The following is a 22331-nucleotide window of genomic DNA, read 5'->3' on the forward strand; positions in this document are numbered from 1 at the left end:
CGGAACCGATCGAAGCAGAACCTTGAATCAGACAAGATTATTCACAATTGAATGATTTACATGACTAAACCTTTATTTGAATGTTTAGAACACATGGAGAACTTTGTTTAGGACAGAACCAGTACAGATGAAGTTCTGTGTGAAAATCCAGTTTCTATCGGACCCGACCGGACCTGGGTCTGGCTGTGACTCTGATAATTTCTTGTGAGAATAAAGGACCAGATGGAAACACTCGGACTGTTCTCCGTATGCCTCTGTTCCAGAACCGAGGTCCGGTTAGCGCTTCTGATGAATGCAACTCTCTGGTTCTTCAGAACCAGACTCTGGTCGGTCCAGGTCCCGGCTGGACTTGGACCTTCTACACTCTCAGTTCTGGATAAGAGTCAGAATCCACCGGAGCCAAACTTCCTATATCAGTACCAGGATCAGACCCAGAGTCAGCCCCCCTGGTTCTGGTTCTGGTCTAGTCGGGCTGGAAGGCGTTGTTGTCGGCGCTGGTGTCGCCATGCGGCCGGCCCAGCAGGGGGCAGCAGCTCCTCCTCCTGGACTGGGTGAGGACTCTGCAGAGGAAGCCGGAGGGGGCGGAGCCACGTTGGGCGGGGCCAGTGTGGGGGTCGGTCTTCCTCAGCAGCCGGGGCGTGCTGCGGCCACTGCAACCGCATAGAACCGGGTCAGAATTTAGCCAGAACCGGTTGTAGGGTGTCTGTCATCATTACCTGCTGCAGCCACAGGGGGCGCTGTGCCTCTGAACCATAGCAGGAACAGAACCCCTCCTCAGCAGAGTGGGAGTGGCTCCAGATGAGGCTCCGCCCTGCAACATAGACATCGTGACATCATCACCTCTCAGCCAATCCACTGCTGAGGTTCTGGTCAGACACACAGAGGCCCAGATCTGACCTGTCCTCATCAGAGACAGAAAGTGAGGGAACAGGAAGTGAGGGGGAAAGGAAGAAAAGCCGCAGGAAGTGAAGGTCCCCAGTGTGCAGCCTGCTGGTTCCATTCCTGTCAGCCCTCGGAGCTGTGAGGTCAGAACCTCCATTAACTCTAGAACCTCTGACAACGAGGTGAAGATGTGGATCCTGGTTCTGACCCGTTTGGAACCGGATCTTTGGTAGATCTGCAGGTCTGGATCAGATCGGGGAACGGAGAGGGAGAGGACAGGCCTCCCTCCACGAGGACACCGCTCAGCGATCTGTCCGCCGTCGTCCATTCAGCTCTTTTCAGATTAAGAGCCACTAAAGAGCTTTAGAGTTTCTTAGTAACCAATCTGAGATTAACATCGACTTAGCTCTGCTATGGCCAAATGAGCTGCAGCTGCTAACGACACACTAACAAGTAAACAGGTGTGGTCCAGATGTTCACACTGAAACCACACACTACCAGTGTGTGTGTCCAGGTGTGTGTGTGTTTCCAGGTGTGTGTGTGTGTCCAGGTGTGTGTGTGTGTCGAGGTGTGTGTGTGTTTCCAGGTGTGTGTGTGTGTCCAGGTGTGTGTGTGTTTCCAGGTGTGTGTGTGTGTCCAGGTGTGTGTGTGTGTCCAGGTGTGTGTGTGTCCAGGTGTGTGTGTGTTTCCAGGTGTGTGTGTGTTTCCAGGTGTGTGTGTGTTTCCAGGTGTGGTGTGTCCAGTGTGTGTGTGTTTCCAGGGTGTGTGTGTGTGTCCAGGTGTGTGTGTGTTTCCAGGTGTGTGTGTGTGTCCAGGTGTGTGTGTGTTTCCAGGTGTGTGTGTGTCCAGGTGTGTGTGTGTCCAGGTGTGTGTGTGTTTCCAGGTGTGTGTGTGTGTGTCCAGGTGTGTGTGTGTTTCCAGGTGTGTGTGTGTTCAGGTGTGTGTGTGTGTCCAGGTGTGTGTGTGTTTCCAGGTGTGTGTGTGTGTGTCCAGGTGTGTGTGTGTGTCCAGGTGTGTGTGTGTTTCCAGATGTGTGTGTGTGTGTGTCCAGGTGTGTGTGTGTTTCCAGATGTGTGTGTGTGTGTGTCCAGGTGTGTGTGTGTCCAGGTGTGTGTGTGTGTCCAGGTGTGTGTGTTTCCAGGTGTGTGTGTGTCCAGGTGTGTGTGTGTTTCCAGGTGTGTGTGTGTCCAGGTGTGTGTGTCCAGGTGTGTGTGTGTTTCCAGTGTGTGTGTGTGTGTCCAGGTGTGTGTGTGTTTCCAGATGTGTGTCCAGATGTGTGTGTGTGTCCAGGTGTGTGTGTTTCCAAATGTGGTGTGTGTGTGTTTCCAGGTGTGTGTGTGTGTCTCCAGGTGTGTGTGTGTGTCCAGGTGTGTGTGTGTCCAGGTGTGTGTGTGTTGCCAGATGTGTGTGTGTCCAGGTGTGTGTGTGTCCAGATGTGTGTGTGTGTGTCCAGGTGTGTGTGTGTTTCCAGGTGTGTGTGTTTCCAGGTGTGTGTGTTTCCAGGTGTGTGTGTGTTTCCAGGTGTGTGTGTCCACGTGTGTGTGTGTGTCCAGGTGTGTGTGTTGCCAGATGTGTGTGTGTGTCCAGGTGTGTGTGTCCAGGTGTGTGTGTGTTTCCAGATGTGTGTGTGTGTCCAGGTGTGTGTGTCCAGGTGTGTGTGTGTCCAGGTGTGTGTGTCCAGGTGTGTGTGTGTGTCCAGGGTGTGTGTGTGTGTCCAGGTGTGTGTGTTGCCAGATGTGTGTGTGTGTGTCCAGGTGTGTGTGTGTCCAGGTGTGTGTGTGTCCAGGTGTGTGTGTGTCCAGGTGTGTGTGCACCTGCATCAGCTCCACGCAGGCCGATGGGAAGAATCCCTCCGCTCCGTTCTCCAGGCGTCCGAACCAGCAGGACTCGTCGACCTGAACCAGAACCTGGATCAGGTCTCCGGGTTCCAGGTCCAGTTCCCTGGGCCTACGAGACCGGTACTGGTTGGTCACCACCGCCACCTGATGGACCGGATCAGAACCAGATGTGACTGAATGGTCTTTCTCCAGTTTTGGATCAAATTTTCTCTCTGATCTGATTCCAATAATTGATCTGATCAGTTCTTTTTTTTTGTTGTTTTTTTTTTTTTTTTTTTTTTGTTTTGCTTCATTCCACCTTAAAAACCTCCAGAAAGCACCTGAAGCCCAGAGGTCAGAGGTCGTGTCTTCATGTCATCACAGGATTAATCTACTCAGCAGGCTTTAAGTACCCAGAGGTCAGGGGTCATTATGATGTAACCAGGGGTGGAAATTAAAATGGCAAGTTTACCTGCTGCAGCAACAGGAAGGGCGGGGCACACCGCTCTCAGCCTCTTACCTTATTTGGAAATGGGACCATTGCACTCCGGAAGTGAAGGGGGCGCTATTTCCTATATTATCTGAAGTCTCCTGTTTTTATTTTCCTTTGAAATCTGTGATATATTTTCACCTTCAGGAAGGATTTTCTCTCTCAGCTTGTATTTTCCTTCAGTGCAGCTCAGTTTTTAACTCATTCTGTAGTTTTCTGTGTTCTTTTAAATCTGCTTAGTTGCATCTTTTCAGCCCTGCTGCTGCCTCTTGATAAATATGGTGACTTTATGAAAGGTCTCTGAGTGAGAACTTCTGGCAGATGATAAATGTATTGCTCTCCAGACTCGACACCTCAAGATCACTCAGAGAAAATGCTGGACTTCTTTTAGCTTGGCTTTCCAGTGAGGTTCAGCTGATGCATCAGCCTTTCAGAGCAAAATGTTCTGGTGCTGCTTGGATCCAAGAAGGCGTCTGTGTGGATGACGTCGTCCCTTCATTGCTTTAACCTTGACAGGGAGCAAGGTTAAAGCTCACAGTTGATGTGGATTCTAATATTCCTGTTTCAGACTCAAGAGAAATTGTCCTCTTCTCATATGTAGCAAGTTGGATTACTTTCATTCCAACTTTCACAAGTTAATTGTGCTTCACAGTTCCTGCCAAAACATGATCCTTTTCTTCAACAGAAAGACTTTGTTCTTGTGAAGTTTTCTTTTAAATTGTTTGCATTGTTCTAGTGGGTGAGATCTCAACAACCATCACTTCCTGTAGCGGCAGCATGTTGCTGATCTCCTCAGCCAATCTCAGTTCCCCTTGGTCTGAATCCCAGGTTGTTGCCCTGGACGACTGATGGATGATGTACTGATCTGTAATTTCCGAAAAAAGGACTGATGAAATTTTGACACGTTGCTTGATGAACCCAACCATGTCTCTAAAATCCTGCCTGGTATCCAGTTGTCTCCATGATATCATAAGCTTTACATCATTGTAAATATGTATATACAGGCATGTCCAGCTTCCATTACATTAAAGTGCAAATACCATTAAACAAAACAAAAATATAACGATACTAATCAAAACAGACATCCAGGAACAATCTGCAGCATTCTTAATTTAGAAACTTCACTTTGAATAATTCACTTTAAATATTCTACAAATTTATTTGAAATAGCTCACTATCCATCACAAGGAAAAGATAAAGCCATCATTATTGATCATTATTGATCATGTCCCCATATCCAATCACCAGTCTCATATTCTTGTGGATTGACCTATTGACCTTACTTTTAAGAAGCCAGATTGTGATTCTGTAATAATGTTTAAATGTTTGATAAATATGTATGTTTGTAATTTATAATCTGAATGTTCTATTCTTAATAAATTCTTGTCTGGTTTCCGTATGATAATCTCTTGTTTCATTGCAGTCGGTATAATGTGATTTTTAAACATTTCTGTAAAATGCATTCATATTTTAATGTCTTCCCAAAGTGTTTATGAACGTTTCCAGCCAGTCCATCCAACCCGGTGCTTCGTTTAATGATAAACAGCCTCAATAAGTTCTTCTATGAACGCACATCTGAAGGACAGGAAGGAGGACTTTGACTAGGCCACCCTCAGTCTACCAAGAGGATGGGAAGTGCACACCATGTCGACCACACCCTTTCAAATAAGGTGCTGCAGTGTGAAACTTTTATAAAAAGAAAAGTATTCAAAATACTTTATTTTGACATTCTTTTACATATTAAAATAAACTTTAATTTAATTTAAACCCAATAAATCTCACAATCTGAGACTTAAAACAAAAACAACTGCAAATCAAATTAATGGGAAAAACAAAAGCAAATCTCAAATTACACCAACGCTAATTAGCTTTAGTTTATAATTTAGTCAGCCAAATTATAAACAAAAAAGAATATCGATTGTAGTTCTGCTTCTGTAGCGCTGGTGCTACAACTCCAGCTCCAGAGAGCCACCAATTAGCCAACTAACCCAGACAATCAGTAACAGCAGCAATCTGGGATCCCCAACATGACAGTAAAGTGTCTGCCGACAATAATTAAGACATATAAGATCAAATGAAAATCTGGTATCTTAATCAGCCACACTAGTTGCATCCTAAAAGGCAACTAGAAATCATGCCAGGAAAAACAGTAGCAACAATACAAACGACCCCAACATTACACACAACATCAAAAATCAATTCACAGCAGCACAAATATCCAAGATCCAGAACCAGGCACCAGCGCTCATCCCACAGATCCAACCGGTCACGACCCGGACCCAAACTCCTCGCTCGGCGCCACACCTGGTGCCTATCGACAGCTGTGATGTGGAAGAGAACGTGTGGAAACCGGCCATAGATGGATTCAGGTGGCCAGAAACGGGTGGAGATTTACAGCCACTTCACGTAAACGCAGTTTTTAACTCATACACCACCTGGTTACATTCACTACAATTCATTACCTTGAGACAGTTCAAACTGCTGCCAGTGTGTCCAGGTGTGTGTTGGTATTGTCTCCAGGTGTGTGTTGGTATTGTGTCCAGGTGTGTGATGGTAGTGTCCAGGTGTGTGTTGGTAGTGTCTCCAGGTGTGTGTTGGTAGTGTGTCCAGGTGTGTGTTGGTAGTGTCTCCAGGTGTGTGTTGGTAGTGTCCAGGTGTGTGTTGGTAGTGTCTCCAGGTGTGTGTTGGTAGTGTCTCCAGGTGTGTGATGGTAGTGTCCAGGTGTGTTGGTAGTGTCTCCAGGTGTGTGTTGGTAGTGTGTCCAGGTGTGTGATGGTAGTGTCCAGGTGTGTGTTGGTAATGTGTTGGTAGTGTGTCCAGGTGTGTGTTGGTATTGTCCAGGTGTGTGTTGGTAGTGTGTCCAGGTGTGTGTTGGTAATGTGTTGGTATTGTCTCCAGGTGTGTGTTGGTATTGTCTCCAGGTGTGTGTTGGTATTGTCTCCAGGTGTGTGTTGGTATTGTCTCCAGGTGTGTGTTGGTATTGTGTCCAGGTGTGTTGGTAGTGTCTCCAGGTGTGTGTTGGTAGTGTGTCCAGGTGTGTTACCTTGTCTCCCTCCACATGTCTTGCTCTTGTCCTGCAAACTGAGACCAACAGATGTTAATGAGCTGGAGTACATCAGCCAATCAGAGCTTGGAGTGTTTGTGTCAGTTTATGTAGCGCTGTGAGGACACAGTGGAATCCAGGTGAACTGGGATCTGGGAATGGAAACCAGTTCAGGGTCGACTCAAAATGTCCGTCACTCCATCTGATCAGAACCAGGCAGAATGAACTGGGGCGGTCCAGTTCTGTTTGTACACAGAGAAACGGTAACTCTCACGACAGAACCGCTGGAGGTTCCGAACAGTTGTGCAGCTTCTGGAGGTCAGATCACCAGAACCAGAACCAGAACCAGAGTCCTACAGCCATCAGGTTATTGGAGACTTACTGGAGTTCTGAAGATGCAGTAAAAATTATAATGGCCACCAGAACCATCAGAACCATGAGAACCAGAAGGCGCAGTGTGTGTGTGTGTGTGTGTGTGTGTGTGTGTGTGTGTGTGTGTGTGTGTGTGTGTGTGTGTGTGTGTGCGCTCACCCTGTGGAGAGAAGATGGTGGTGAAAACCTCAAGCTGCTCGTCTCGCTGTGAGTAGATCTGCTGCATGATGCAGCTGCTTCTGACCGAGAGTCTTGAAATACCTGCTCAGGTATTTACACACAAACACACAAACACACACAAACACACGCAGCTTGTAAAGCGCCTGATCGTCCTGCAGGTGAACTGACCGGGTTCTCCTGATTTGTTCCCAGATTATTCCCTGATGGGTCGGATTCCAGCGGTCCGTTTCAGCGTCCTGCAGGTGAGTTCAGTCTGTGATGCGTTCAGGGTCACTCTGAGATCAGGTTTATGCAACGACTGTTCCTGGATCAGATTAAGGCGGATTAGGGTGTTCCCAGAACTCTGTCCCTCGAATCAGGCTTCACAGCCAGAACCCAATCCTGTCCACTGCTTCCAGAACCGGAACCTGAATTATCCTGAAACCTGGATGGATTCATAATCTGAAGGTTTTCAGCTCCATCAACAACTGGGATTAAACTTAGATTAAAGAACCAGACAGGAAGCAGATTCAGACAATTTTATTCGGATCAAAACGTTAAAATTACAAAACCAGCCAGTTCTGATCTGACCCGGTGCAATACAAGATTCCTTCAGAACTTCAGGTTCTGTTTTTCATGAATACGTCACTGAAGATTAAAACATGATTCAATAGAGACCGGTCCTGATCCGATCCGGTTCTGACTCAGCAAATCATCACTTGATTCCTTCAGAACTTCATGTTCTGGATCTGTTATCCATGAAGCTTTAAATCACAATTCTTTAGAGACCGGTTCTGACCCGGTTCATGACCCGGTCAAATGCTAATTAATTAACTGCAGGATGGCAGTGGAGCCCCCTGGTGGCTGCAGGCGGCTCAGTACAGCTTCATGGAGGTCTCAAACAGGCGGCTCAGGTCCTCCTCGGTGTGCGCCCGCGGAGACAGTTTGGTCACGCGTTCCTGCAACAGGAACAGGAAGTGATGTAAAGACGCCACAAAACAGCTGGAGCTGCAGGTGAGCAGCTCACCTGAGGCAGCGTTCCTTTCACCAGAGCCGGAATGTCGTCCTTATCGTATCCGACGGCGCCGAGTCCGTCCTCCACCTGAAGGTCAAACAGGAAGCGGCGCAGCGTGTCAGCCAGAACGGCGCCGGCGTCCGCATGCTTCACCTGCCGCACATCTGCACCTGAACGCACCGCAGAGAAAGAGAGACGCCTGAACGCACCACTGAGGTTTTAACCTCTGATCCTTACTGTGGGTCAAGGGCCCCGCTCCCTACCCAGGATCTCAGCGGCCTCCAGGTGGCGCTCTGGACACATGGCTGCAGTGAAGCTGAAGACGGCCGGCGCCGTCAGAACGACGGAGAGTCCATGAGGCTGCAGAGACACAGAGCCGTTGAAGAGAGCGGCAGGCCGGCGGGCCATCAGGAATCATTTAGGTTCCGTGTCTCACCACCAGGGGGTGCTCCACGCTGTAGCCCCTGGCTGCATGAGTTTTCACATTCCCAGCGATGGGGTAGGACATCCCATGGCTGCCGAGACAAAAACACAGGCAGGTTGAATGCGACGGCGGCGTTCAGGGCGGCGTTCAGGGCGGCAACGGCTTTCAGCTCACCACAGATGGACTCCAGCGTTCCCGAAGCCGATCCCAGCGAACACGCTGGCCAGGTGCATGCTGGAGCGAGCCTCCAAGTCCTCCGGGTCCCGCACCGCCCTGAACAGAAACCGGAGCTGCACTACCTGGATGCAGAACAGCAGGGAAACTTCCTCTGGACTTTGAGGTTAAAGGTCAAATCTCAACAGAAACGTTTCGGTTGAAGAGTTTGAGTGAAGCTTCAGGAAAACTTCAGGAAGGTTCCGGTCCGTTTACCGCTTCATGTACTTGGAGACCACCCTGAGGGCGTGGCGGGACCAGACGTCGCTGATGGGGTTGGCTGCCCTGGTAGGCGGCCGGTTGATGGGATTGGTGGGGCAGGGCGCCCTCTGGCTGTAGGGTAGGGCGGTGTAGGACTCCAGAGCGTGGCTGTTGGAGAGACGACACCCATCAGAACCCGGTAACTCCGGTAAGACCCGCCCAAACCAGATCTGACCTCACCACACGTCGAAGCCGCTGTTGGCGGCGACTCGTTCGGGCATGCTCAGAGTGTGCAGCGGGTCCACGATGCCCAGTGTGGGGCGGAGCGCTCTGCTGGCGATACCTGGACAGAAACAGCCAATCACGGCTCAGAGACAGCCAATCGCACGAGGTTCTGATGGCTGTCACCTGTTTTGGCCTTCAGAGGCTCATAGTCGAAGATGGCGACCCCGGTGGTCTCGCTGCCGGTGCCTGCGGTCGTTGGAACTGGAGAGGAAAAACAGAGCGGTGAGCCGGTCGGTTACCGGAACCTCGCGACCCAGAAGCGGCGAGGCCGACCTGTGAGCGGCTTCAGGGCTCTGGTCACCGGCCTGCCTTTCCCTATCGGAGCGTTGACAAAGTCCAGGAAGTCGGCATCAGGATGGCAGGAGTACAGGTTGGCGGCTTTACAGGTGTCGATGACGGAGCCGCCGCCACCGCCACGAACACGTCAAACGATCCCTTCTCGCAAACGAGATTGCTTCTTTAAAACTGGGAGCAGAAGCTCCGCCTGTTAGCAGCTGTTAGCATCCGCTGCTAGCAGCTGTTAGCATCTGCTACTAGCAGCTGTTAGCGTCTCACCTGGAGTCGGTGGGCTCCACCCGGACATCGTTGAACACCTGGAAATGGACCCGGTTCTTCACCAGGGACTCCAGGACGGCCTGGACGGGCGGCAGGCGGGTCAGGGTCCGGTCCGTCATCACACACACATTCTGGGCTCCCAGGTTCTGGAGGTCCTGCAAATGGACCGGCATGTGAAACCTGGAGGCGGATCCCAGGTGAGACCGGAGCCTGAGAGGTCAACCAGGTCTTGACCTGGTTCTGGTTCTGGCCGGACTTCTTTAGTAAGGAAACCAGAAATCCATTTAGATTCTTTATGTTGCATTTAGTTTGATTTTTTTGATGTTTTTTAAATCTAAAATAAAAAAATCTGAAGTTTTTTTCATGAACAGATTTGTTCCTCCTTCTGGACATTCAGCCTGGTTCTGGTTCTGGTTCTGGTCTGTCTTCGGCTCGCTGTGATGATGATGATGAAGAAGAAGGTGGTTACCATGCCGACCTCAGCGCTGACCCCGGATCCGTACCGGATGTTGGAGCTCGCCATCTGGAAACAAGGGTCCATTCAGAACCCGGTCCATTCAGAACCCGGTCCATTCAGAACCCGGTCCATTCAGAACCCGGTCCATTCAGAACCGGACGGGTCCAGTCCAGGTTACCTCGAAGGCGTAGTCCGTCTTCCTGCCACCACCCGCTGCCGCTCCTACACACACACACACACACACACACACACACACACACACACACACACACACACACACACACACGGATCAGAACAGGGAGGTTCTGCTGGACCGGGCCCAGCTGGGTCTGGTCAACATGCGGACCAATGGGAACCTACCTTGATGGAAGGTGTGGGAGTGGGCGGGGCATCTGCACCTGTCAACACGGAGCATGCTCAGTAGGGTCAAAAGGAACCCCGAGACAGGGTCGGGTTCTGGTTCTGGTTCTGGACCCATCCAGTAACTGACAGATCAACGGATCGAGTCGCTTCAAGTTTTTACAAACAGAACAGGAAATCACAGAATCAAGACAAGGAACCACCGAACCGGACCGGGAACCTAACCGGGACCCGGACCGGAACCGGAACAGGAACCTAGCCTGTTCTACGTCACTGATCAAAGGTCCAACAGGTCAGAGTCCGAACTGGAACGGCCAAACCAGTCTGGGTTCGACCAGGTCCGGCCGGCCCGGTCCGGTCCAATTCGGACTCTGACCTGTTGGACCTTTGATCAGTGACGTAGAACCCATTAAACACCGTTTCTTTGAGCCGAACCACTGCAGAACCAGAACCTTTTTGGACCAAACCGAGCTGTCGAGAAAAACCAACATTCATCCGAACCGCAAAGTCCGACCCAACCGGGCAGGGAACCAGACCGGTTCGGACTTACGCCGCGCGCTCCAGCTGTCTGAGAAGGTGAACGATCCGGTCCCGACCCGCCATGTTATCCGAACTTCCAGCTGCTCTGACCCAGAATGAGCCGCCGCCACCCCGGCCTTTCAAAATAAAAGTCCGACTGTCACAATAAGAGCACCGGAAATGAGCATGGGAGGGCGGACTCCGCTCTCGGAACCACTTGTGGACCCGTACATAACCCGGATATGCGCATGTCAAGGTCGGGATTTGAACCCACAACCTGCTGAGTCACATTCAGCCTCCAGGCTGTTGCTGATTATATACTGCTGAAAAAAATAAAGGGAACAGTCAGACAACACAACATAACTCCAGTAAATCAAACTTGTGTGAAATCAAACTGTCCACTTAGAAAGCATCACTGATTGATAATCAATATCACCTGCTGTTGTGCAAAAGGAAACGTAAGAGCCAAAAACGTCAGTCTGTGACATTGTTCATGACTGAATGCTTTTTGCATATTTAGATATTTTCTTATTTGTAAGTTTACATTTTATTATGTTTTGGTAGAAATGCACGAAAGTGAAAATACGTAAATAAGTGCTTTTTGTGTGTTAGAGAGCAGAAAGAAATGGGAATGTGTTATGTTGTGTTTCACTGGTTCTACAGTTTTTTGACCGTTAAATGCGGAATGCTGTGTGAGATTAAGGAATCCTACTCTGTATCATCCTCTCAAAGAAAAGTAAAGTTCGTCGTTCGTCAGACTTTGTGTGGATTTTTGTAAGTGATTCTTGAATTCACGAAGAGACGCACAAGAGCAAACTGTGGAACAGAAACGCGTCAAGCTAAGAGCTAAGCTAATGAACCGCAACAAAGGAAAGAAAACTGAAGCTAGTTGAACAATATAGTGGCTTTACAATACCGAACTGCAGCCACTGCAGGAACAGAAAACAGGTGGAAATTATTTTCATATTTATTTCATTCATTCAGATCTAGGATGTCTTATTTGAGTGTTCCCTTTATTTTTTTGAGTAGTGTATTTTATTTTGAAGAGATCTAGCAGATGCACTTCCTGTTCAGGAAACACATTCAGATTAAAAACCAATGAGCTGCTTTCTGAAAGGTCAGAGGTCGGGTCACATGTTCCTGAGTGGAGCGGTAACCAGGAAACAGGATTCAGCCACATGATGAACCTGGACCTGAAGAGACTAGAGACCAGAAACCAGGGACCAGGAACCACAGACCAGGGACCAGAAACCAGGGACCAGGAACCACAGACCAGGGACCAGAAACCAGAAACCAGGGACCAGGAACCAGAGACCAGGGACCAGAAACCAGGGACCAGGAACCACAGACCAGGGACCAGAGACCAGGAACCAGAGACCAGGGACCAGGAACCACAGACCAGGAACCAGGGACCAGGAACCACAGACCAGGAACCAGGAACCAGAAACCAGGGACCAGGAACCAGAGACCAGGGACCAGAAACCAGGGACCAGGAACCACAGACCAGGGACCAGAGACCAGGAACCAGAGACCAGGGACCAGGAACCACAGACCAGGAACCAGAAACCAGGGACCAGGAACCAGAGACCAGGAACCAGAAACCAGGGACCAGGAACCACAAACCAGGGACCAGGAACCACAGACCAGGGACTAGGGACAAGAGACCACAGACCAGGAACCAGATACCAGAAACCAGGGACCAGGAACCACAGACCAGAGACCAGGAACCACAGACAAGGAACCAGGGACCAGGAACCAGAGACCAGAAACCAGGGACCAGGAACCAGAGACCAGGGACCAGAAACCAGGGACCAGGAACCACAGACCAGAGACCAGGAACCAGAGACCAGGGACCAGGAACCACAGACCAGGACCAGAAACCAGGGACCAGGAACCACAGACCAGGAACCACAGACCAGGGACCAGAGACCAGGGACCAGGAACCACAGACCAGGGACCAGGAACCAGAGACCAGGAACCAGGGACCAGGAACCACAGACCAGAGACCAGGGACCAGAAACCAGGGACCAGGAACCACAGACCAGGGACCAGAGACCAGGGACCAGGAACCACAGACCAGAGACCAGGGACCAGAAACCAGGGACCAGGAACCACAGACCAGGGACCAGAGACCAGGAACCAGAGACCAGGGACCAGGAACCACAGACCAGGAACCAGAAACCAGGGACCAGGAACCAGAGACCAGGAACCAGAAACCAGGGACCAGGAACCACAAACCAGGGACCAGGAACCACAGACCAGGGACTAGGGACAAGAGACCACAGACCAGGAACCAGATACCAGGAACCACAGACCAGAGACCAGGAACCACAGACAAGGAACCAGGGACCAGGAACCAGAGACCAGAAACCAGGAACCAGAGACCAGGGACCAGAAACCAGGGACCAGGAACCACAGACCAGAGACCAGGAACCAGATACCAGGGACCAGGAACCACAGACCAGGGACCAGAAACCAGGGACCAGGAACCACAGACCAGGGACCAGGAACCACAGACCAGGGACCAGAGACCAGGGACCAGAAACCAGGGACCAGGAACCACAGACCAGGGACCAGGAACCACAGACCAGGAACCAGGGACCAGGAACCACAGACCAGAGACCAGGAACCAGAAACCAGGGACCAGGAACCACAGACCAGAGACCAGGGACCAGGAACCACAGACCAGAGACCAGGAACCAGGGACCAGGAACCACAGACCAGGGACTAGGGACAAGAGACCACAGACCAGGAACCAGATACCAGAAACCAGGGACCAGGAACCACAGACCAGAGACCAGGAACCACAGACAAGGAACCAGGGACCAGGAACCAGAGACCAGAAACCAGGAACCAGAGACCAGGGACCAGAAACCAGGGACCAGGAACCACAGACCAGAGACCAGGAACCACAGACAAGGAACCAGGGACCAGGAACCAGAGACCAGGGACCAGAAACCAGGGACCAGGAACCACAGACCAGGGACCAGAAACCAGGGACCAGGAACCACAGACCAGGGACCAGGAACCACAGACCAGAGACCAGGGACCAGAAACCAGGGACCAGGAACCACAGACCAGGGACCAGAGACCAGGGACCAGGAACCACAGACCAGAGACCAGGGACCAGGAACCACAGACCAGAGACCAGGGACCAGAAACCAGGAACCACAGACCAGGGACTAGGGACAAGAGACCACAGACCAGAAACCAGGGACCAGGAACCACAGACCAGAGACCAGGAACCAGAGACCAGGAACCACAGACCAGAGACCAGGGACCAGGAACCACAGACCAGGGACTAGGGACAAGAGACCACAGACCAGGAACCAGATACCAGAAACCAGGGACCAGGAACCACAGACCAGAGACCAGGAACCAGAGACCAGGGACCAGGAACAACAGACCACGGACTAGAGACCAGGAACCACAGACCAGGAACCACAGAGCAGGAACCAGGAACCACAGACCAGAGACCAGGAACCACAGACCAGGGACCAGGAACCACAGACCACGGACTAGAGACAAGAGACCAGGGACTAGAGACCAGGGACCAGGAACCACAGACCAGGGACCAGAAACCAGGGACCAGGAACCACAGACCAGAGACCACGGACCAGGAACCAGAGACCAGGAACCAGAAACCAGGGACCAGGAACCACAGACCAGGAACCAGAGACCAGGGACCAGGAACCACAGACCAGAGACCAGGAACCAGAGACCAGGGACCAGAAACCAGGAACCACAGACCAGGGACTAGAGACCAGGAACCAGAAACCAGGGACCAGGAACCACAGACCAGGGACTAGGGACAAGAGACCACAGACCAGGAACCAGGGACCAGGAACCACAGACCAGAGACCAGGAACCAGAGACCAGGAACCACAGACCAGAGACCAGGAACCACAGACCAGGGACCAGGAACCACAGACCAGGGATTAGGGACAAGAGACCACAGACCAGGAACCAGATACCAGAAACCAGGACCACAGACCAGAGACCAGGGACCAGGAACCAGAGACCAGGGACTAGAGACCAGAGACCAGGAACCACAGACCAGGAACCAGAGACCAGGGACTAGAGACCAGGAACCACAGACCAGAAACCAGAGACCAGGGACCAGAGACCAGGGACCACAGACCAGAGACCAGGAACCAGAGACCAGGGACTAGAGACCAGGGACCAAAGACCAGGGACCAAAGACCAGGAACCAGAGACCAGGAACCAAAGACCAGGGACCAGAGACCAGGGACCAGAGACCAGGAACCACAGACCAGAGACCAGAGACCAGGGACTAGAGACCAGGAACCGAAGACCAGGGACCAGAGACCAGGAACCACAGACCAGGGACTAGAGACCAGGAACCAGGGACCAGAGACTAGAGACCAGGAACCAGAGACCAGGAACCACAGACCAGAGACCAGGAACCAGAGACCAGGGACCAGAAACCAGGAACCACAGACCAGGGACTAGAGACCAGAGACCAGGAACCAGAAACCAGGGACCAGGAACCACAGACCAGGGACTAGGGACAAGAGACCACAGACCAGAAACCAGGGACCAGGAACCACAGACCAGAGACCAGGAACCAGAGACCAGGAACCACAGACCAGAGACCAGGAACCACAGACCAGGGACCAGGAACCACAGACCAGGGACTAGGGACAAGAGACCACAGACCAGGAACCAGATACCAGAAACCAGGGACCACAGACCAGAGACCAGGGACCAGGAACCACAGACCAGGGACTAGAGACAAGAGACCAGGAACCACAGACCAGGAACCAGAGACCAGGGACTAGAGACCAGGAACCACAGACCAGAAACCAGAGACCAGGACCAGAGACCAGGGACCACAGACCAGAGACCAGGAACCAGAGACCAGGGACTAGAGACCAGGGACCAAAGACCAGGGACCAAAGACCAGGAACCAGAGACCAGGAACCAAAGACCAGGGACCAGAGACCAGGGACCAGAGACCAGGAACCACAGACCAGAGACTAGAGACCAGGGACTAGAGACCAGGAACCACAGACCAGGGACCAGAGACCAGGAACCACAGACCAGGGACTAGAGACCAGGAACCAGGGACCAGAGACTAGAGACCAGGAACCAGAGACCAGGAACCACAGACCAGGGACTAGAGACCAGGAACCAGAGACCAGGGACTAGAGACCAGGAACCAGTAACCAGAGACCAGGGACCAGAAACCAGGGACCAGGAACCACAGACCAGGGACCAGGAACCACAGACCAGGGACCAGGAACCACAGACCAGAGACCAGGAACCAGGGACCAGGAACCACAGACCAGGGACCAGGAACCACAGACCAGGAACCAGAGACCACGGACTAGAGACCAGGAACCACAGACCAGAAACCAGAGACCAGGGACCAGAGACCAGAAACCAGGGACCAGGAACCACAGAGCAGGAACCAGGAACCACAGACCAGGGACCAGGAACCACAGACCAGAGACCAGGAACCACGGACCAGGAACCACAGACCAGAAACCAGGGACCAGGAACCACAGACCAGAGACCAGGGACCAGAAACCAGGAACCACAGACCAGGGACTAGGGACCAGAGACCAGGAACCAGGGACCAGGAACCACAGACCAGAGACCAGGAACCACAGACCAGAGACCAGGAACCACTGACCAGGGACTAGGGACAAGAGACCACAGACCAGGAACCAGATACCAGAAACCAGGGACCAGGAACCACAGACCAGAGACCAGAACCACAGACCAGGAACCAGAGACCAGGGACCAGGAACAACAGACCACGGACTAGAGACCAGGAACCACAGACCAGGAACCACAGAGCAGGAACCAGGAACCACAGACCAGAGACCAGGAACCACAGACCAGGGACCAGGAACCACAGACCACGGACTAGAGACAAGAGACCAGGGACTAGAGACCAGGGACCAGGAACCACAGACCAGGGACCAGAGACCAGGGACCAGAAACCAGGAACCACAGACCAGGGACCAGGAACCACAGACCAGGGACCAGGAACCACAGACCAGGAACCAGAAACCAGGGACCAGGAACCACAGACCAGGGACCAGGAACCACAGACCAGAGACCAGGAACCAGAAACCAGGAACCAGAAACCAGGAACCACAGACCAGGACCAGAGACCAGAGACCAGGAACCAGAAACCAGGCACCAGGAACCACAGACCAGAGACCAGGAACCACAGACCAGGAACCACAGACCAGAGACCAGGAACCACAGACCAGGGACCAGGAACCACAGACCAGGGACTAGGGACAAGAGACCACAGACCAGGAACCAGAAACCAGGGACCAGGAACCACAGACCAGAGACCAGGAACCACAGACCAGAGACCAGGAACCACAGACCAGGGACCAGGAACCACAGACCAGGGACTAGGGACAAGAGACCACAGACCAGGAACCAGATACCAGAAACCAGGGACCACAGACCAGAGACCAGGAACCAGAGACCAGGGACCAGGAACCACAGACCACGGACTAGAGACAAGAGACCAGGACTAGAGACCAGGCACCACAGACCGGGGACGAGGAACCACAGACCAGGGACTAGAGACCAGAGACCAGGAACCACAGACCAGGAACCAGAGACCAGGGACTAGAGACCAGGAACCACAGACCAGAAACCAGAGACCAGAGACCAGGGACCACAGACCAGAGACCAGGAACCACAGAACAGGGACTAGAGACCAGGGACCAAAGACCAGGAACCAGAGACCAGGAACCAAAGACCAGAGACCAGGGACCAGAGACCAGGAACCACAGACCAGAGACCAGAGACTAGAGACCAGGAACCAGGGACTAGAGACCAGGAACCGAAGACCAGGGACCAGAGACCAGGAACCACAGACCAGAGACCACAGACCAGGGACTAGGGACCAGAGACTAGAGACCAGGAACCACAGACCAGGGACTAGAGACAGGGAACCAGAGACCAGGGACTAGAGACCAGGGACTAGAGCCAGGAACCAGAGACCAGGGACTAGAGACCAGGAACCAGAGACCAGGGACTAGAGACCAGGAACCGAAGACCAGGGACCAGAGACCAGGAACCACAGACCAGAGACCACAGACCAGGGACTAGAGACCAGGAACCAGAGACCAGGGACCAGAGACTAGAGACCAGGAAGCAGAGACCAGGAACCACAGACCAGGAACCAGAGACCAGGAACCACAGACCAGGGACTAGAGACCAGGAACCAGGAACCAGAGACCAGAGACCAGAAACCAGGGACCAGGAACCAGGGACCAGAAACCAGGAACCACAGACCAGGAACCACAGACCAGAGACCAGGAACCAGGGACCAGGAACCACAGACCAGAGACCAGAGACCAGAGACCAGGGACCAGGAACAACAGACCACGGACTAGAGACCAGAGACCAGGAACCACAGACCAGGAACCACAGAGCAGGAACCAGGAACCACAGACCAGAGACCAGGAACCACAGACCAGGGACCAGGAACCACAGACCAGGGACTAGAGACCAGAGACCAGGAACCACAGACCAGGAACCAGAGACCAGGGACTAGAGACCAGGAACCACAGACCAGGAACCAGAGACCAGGGACCAGAGACCAGGAACCAGAGACCAGGGACTAGAGACCAGGAACCAGAGACCAGGAACCAAAGACCAGGGACCAGAGACCAGGGACCAAAGACCAGGAACCAGAGACCAGGAACCAAAGACCAGGGACCAGAGACCAGGGACTAGAGACCAGGAACCAGAGACCAGGACCAAAGACCAGGAACCAGAGACCAGGAACCAAAGACCAGGGACCAGAGACCAGGGACTAGAGACCAGAGACCAGAGACCAGGGACCAGAGACCAGGAACCAGAGACCAGGAACCAGAGACCAGGGACCAGAGACCAGGGACTAGAGACCAGGAACCAGAGACCAGGAACCAGAGACCAGGGACCAGAGACCAGGGACCACAGACCAGAGACCAGGGACCAGAAACCAGGAACCACAGACCAGGGACTAGGGACTAGAGACCAGAGACCAGGAACCAGGGACCAGGAACCACAGACCAGAGACCAGGAACCACAGACCAGAGACCAGGAACCACTGACCAGGGACTAGGGACAAGAGACCACAGACCAGGAACCAGATACCAGAAACCAGGGACCAGGAACCACAGACCAGAGACCAGGAACCACAGACCAGGAACCAGAGACCAGGGACCAGGAACAACAGACCACGGACTAGAGACCAGGAACCACAGACCAGGAACCACAGAGCAGGAACCAGGAACCACAGACCAGAGACCAGGAACCACAGACCAGGGACCAGGAACCACAGACCACGGACTAGAGACAAGAGACCAGGGACTAGAGACCAGGGACCAGGAACCACAGACCAGGGACCAGAGACCAGGGACCAGGAACCAGGAACCACAGACCAGGGACCAGGAACCACAGACCAGAGACCAGGGACCAGGAACCACAGACCAGGAACCAGAAACCAGGGACCAGGAACCACAGACCAGGGACCAGGAACCACAGACCAGAGACCAGGAACCAGAAACCAGGGACCAGAAACCAGGAACCACAGACCAGGGACTAGAGACCAGAGACCAGGAACCAGAAACCAGGGACCAGGAACCACAGACCAGAGACCAGGAACCACAGACCAGGAACCACAGACCAGAGACCAGGAACCACAGACCAGGGACCAGGAACCACAGACCAGGGACCAGGAACCACAGACCAGGAACCAGAAACCAGGGACCAGGAACCACAGACCAGAGACCAGGAACCACAGACCAGAGACCAGGAACCACAGACCAGGGACCAGGAACCACAGACCAGGGACTAGGGACAAGAGACCACAGACCAGGAACCAGATACCAGAAACCAGGGACCACAGACCAGACCAGGAACCACAGACCAGAGACCAGGGACCAGGAACCACAGACCACGGACTAGAGACAAGAGACCAGGACTAGACCAGGCACCACAGACCGGGGACGAGGAACCACAGACCACGGACTAGAGACAAGAGACCAGGACTAGAGACCAGGCACCACAGACCGGGACGAGGAACCAGACCAGGGACTAGAGACCAGAGACCAGGAACCACAGACCAGGAACCAGAGACCAGGACTAGAGACCAGGAACCACAGACCAGGAACCAGAGACCAGAGACCAGGGACCACAGACCAGAGACCAGGAACCACAGAACAGGGACTAGAGACCAGGGACCAAAGACCAGGAACCAGACCAGGAACCAGAGACCAGAGACCAGGGACCAGAGACCAGGAACCACAGACCAGAGACCAGAGACTAGAGACCAGGAACCAGGGACTAGAGACCAGGAACCGAAGACCAGGGACCAGAGACCAGGAACCACAGACCAGAGACCACAGACCAGGAACCAGAGACCAGAGACCAGGAACCACAGACCAGGGACTAGAGACAGGGAACCAGAGACCAGGGACTAGAGACCAGGGACTAGAGCCAGGAACCAGAGACCAGGGACTAGAGACCAGGAACCAGAGACCAGGGACTAGAGACCAGGAACCGAAGACCAGGGACCAGAGACCAGGAACCACAGACCAGAGACCACAGACCAGGGACTAGAGACCAGGAACCAGAGACCAGGGACCAGAGACTAGAGACCAGGAACCAGAGACCAGGAACCACAGACCAGGGACTAGAGACCAGGAACCAGAGACCAGGGACTAGAGACCAGGAACCAGTAACCAGAGACCAGGGACCAGAAACCAGGGACCAGGAACCAGGGACCAGAAACCAGGGACCACAGACCAGGAACCACAGACCAGAGACCAGGAACCAGGGACCAGGAACCACAGACCAGAGACCAGAGACCAGGACCAGGAACAACAGACCACGGACTAGAGACCAGAGACCAGGAACCACAGACCAGGAACCACAGAGCAGGAACCAGGAACCACAGACCAGAGACCAGGAACCACAGACCAGGGACCAGGAACCACAGACCAGGGACTAGAGACCAGAGACCAGGAACCACAGACCAGGAACCAGAGACCAGGGACTAGAGACCAGGAACCACAGACCAGGAACCAGAGACCAGGGACCAGAGACCAGGAACCAGAGACCAGGGACTAGAGACCAGGAACCAGAGACCAGGAACCAAAGACCAGGGACCAGAGACCAGGGACCAAAGACCAGGAACCAGAGACCAGGAACCAAAGACCAGGGACCAGAGACCAGGGACTAGAGACCAGGAACCAGAGACCAGGGACCAAAGACCAGGAACCAGAGACCAGGAACCAAAGACCAGGGACCAGAGACCAGGGACTAGAGACCAGGAACCAGAGACCAGGGACCAAAGACCAGGAACCAGAGACCAGGAACCAAAGACCAGGGACCAGAGACCAGGGACTAGAGACCAGGAACCAGAGACCAGGAACCAAAGACCAGGGACCAGAGACCAGGGACCAGAGACCAGGAACCAGAGACCAGGGACCAGAGACCAGGAACCAGAGACCAGGAACCAGAGACCAGGGACCAGAGACCAGGGACTAGAGACCAGGAACCAGAGACCAGGAACCACAGACCAGGGACTAGAGACCAGGAACCAGAGACCAGGGACTAGAGACCAGGAACCAAAGACCAGGGACTAGAGACCAGGGACCAGAGACCAGGAAACCAGGGACCAGAGACCAGGAACCAGAGACCAGGAACCAGAGACCAGGGACCAGAGACCAGGGACTAGAGACCAGGAACCAGAGACCAGGAACCACAGACCAGGGACTAGAGACCAGGAACCAGACCAGGGACTAGAGACCAGGAACCAGAAACCAGGGACTAGAGACCAGGAACCAGAGACCAGGGACCAGAGACCAGGAACCACAGACCAGGGACCAGAGACTAGAGACCAGAGACCACGAACCAGGGACTAGAGACCAGGAACCGAAGACCAGGGACCAGAGACCAGGAACCACAGACCAGAGACCACAGACCAGGGACTAGAGACCAGGGACTAGAGACCAGGAACCAGAGACCAGGAACCACAGACCAGGGACTAGAGACCAGGAACCAGAGACCAGGGACTAGAGACCAGGAACCAGAGACCAGGGACTAGAGACCAGAGACCAGGAACCAAAGACCAGGGACCAGAGACCAGGAACCAGAGACCACAGACCAGGGACTAGAGACCAGGAACCAGAGACCAGGGACCAGAGACTAGAGACCAGGAACAGAGACCAGGGGACTAGAGACCAGGGACTAGAGACCAGGAACCAGAGACCAGGGACTAGAGACCAGGAACCAGACCAGGGACTAGAGACCAGGAACCAGAGACCAGGGACTAGAGACCAGGAACCAGAGACCAGGGACTAGAGACCAGAGACCAGGAACCGAAGACCAGAGACCAGGAACCACAGACCAGAGACCACAGACCAGGGACTAGAGACCAGAGACCAGGGACTAGAGACCAGAGACCAGGAACCAGAGACCAGGGACCAGAGACCAGGAACCAGAGACCACAGACCAGGGACTAGAGACCAGGAACCAGAGACCAGGGACC

The 22331-nt window shown here is 53.3% G+C and overlaps 2 protein-coding genes across 2 annotated transcripts; both read right to left on the reverse strand.

The window, feature by feature from the left end:
* Positions 1-52: 52 nt before the first annotated feature.
* Positions 53-7038, reverse strand: LOC129356717 (jouberin-like). Its single transcript, XM_055026279.1, has 5 exons — positions 6764-7038; positions 6233-6270; positions 2697-2864; positions 717-811; positions 53-650 (listed from the first exon to the last, which is right to left on the reverse strand). Exons 1-5 carry the CDS (start codon positions 6828-6830, stop codon positions 464-466), a joined length of 555 nt encoding a protein of 184 aa, XP_054882254.1. The 5' UTR covers positions 6831-7038; the 3' UTR covers positions 53-463.
* Positions 7039-7288: 250 nt separating this feature from the next.
* Positions 7289-10965, reverse strand: LOC129356724 (hydroxyacid-oxoacid transhydrogenase, mitochondrial-like). Its single transcript, XM_055026285.1, is given in 16 exon segments — positions 7289-7722; positions 7791-7948; positions 8042-8138; positions 8215-8293; positions 8377-8475; positions 8632-8784; positions 8857-8959; positions 9025-9102; positions 9175-9312; positions 9315-9332; positions 9335-9366; positions 9457-9611; positions 9926-9979; positions 10092-10135; positions 10274-10311; positions 10824-10965. Coding segments are annotated over 16 exon segments (1383 nt in total). The 5' UTR covers positions 10877-10965; the 3' UTR covers positions 7289-7638.
* Between the last annotated feature and the right edge of the window lie 11366 nt (positions 10966-22331).

The sequence above is a fragment of the Poeciliopsis prolifica genome, unplaced genomic scaffold (genome assembly GCF_027474105.1).
Source record: "Poeciliopsis prolifica strain line A6 unplaced genomic scaffold, Auburn_PproV2 SCAFFOLD188, whole genome shotgun sequence".
NCBI lineage: Eukaryota > Metazoa > Chordata > Actinopteri > Cyprinodontiformes > Poeciliidae > Poeciliopsis > Poeciliopsis prolifica.

Coding starts and splice junctions, on each gene's coding strand:
- LOC129356717 (XM_055026279.1), bottom strand. CDS start 6,830: ATGCAGCAGATCTACTCACAGCGAGACGAGCAGCTTGAGGTTTTCACC. Junction 812..2,696: donor CCTGCGTGGAGCTGATGCAG/GTGCACACACAC, acceptor TCTATGTTGCAG/GGCGGAGCCTCATCTGGAGC. Junction 651..716: donor GCCCCCTGTGGCTGCAGCAG/GTAATGATGACA, acceptor ATGCGGTTGCAG/TGGCCGCAGCACGCCCCGGC.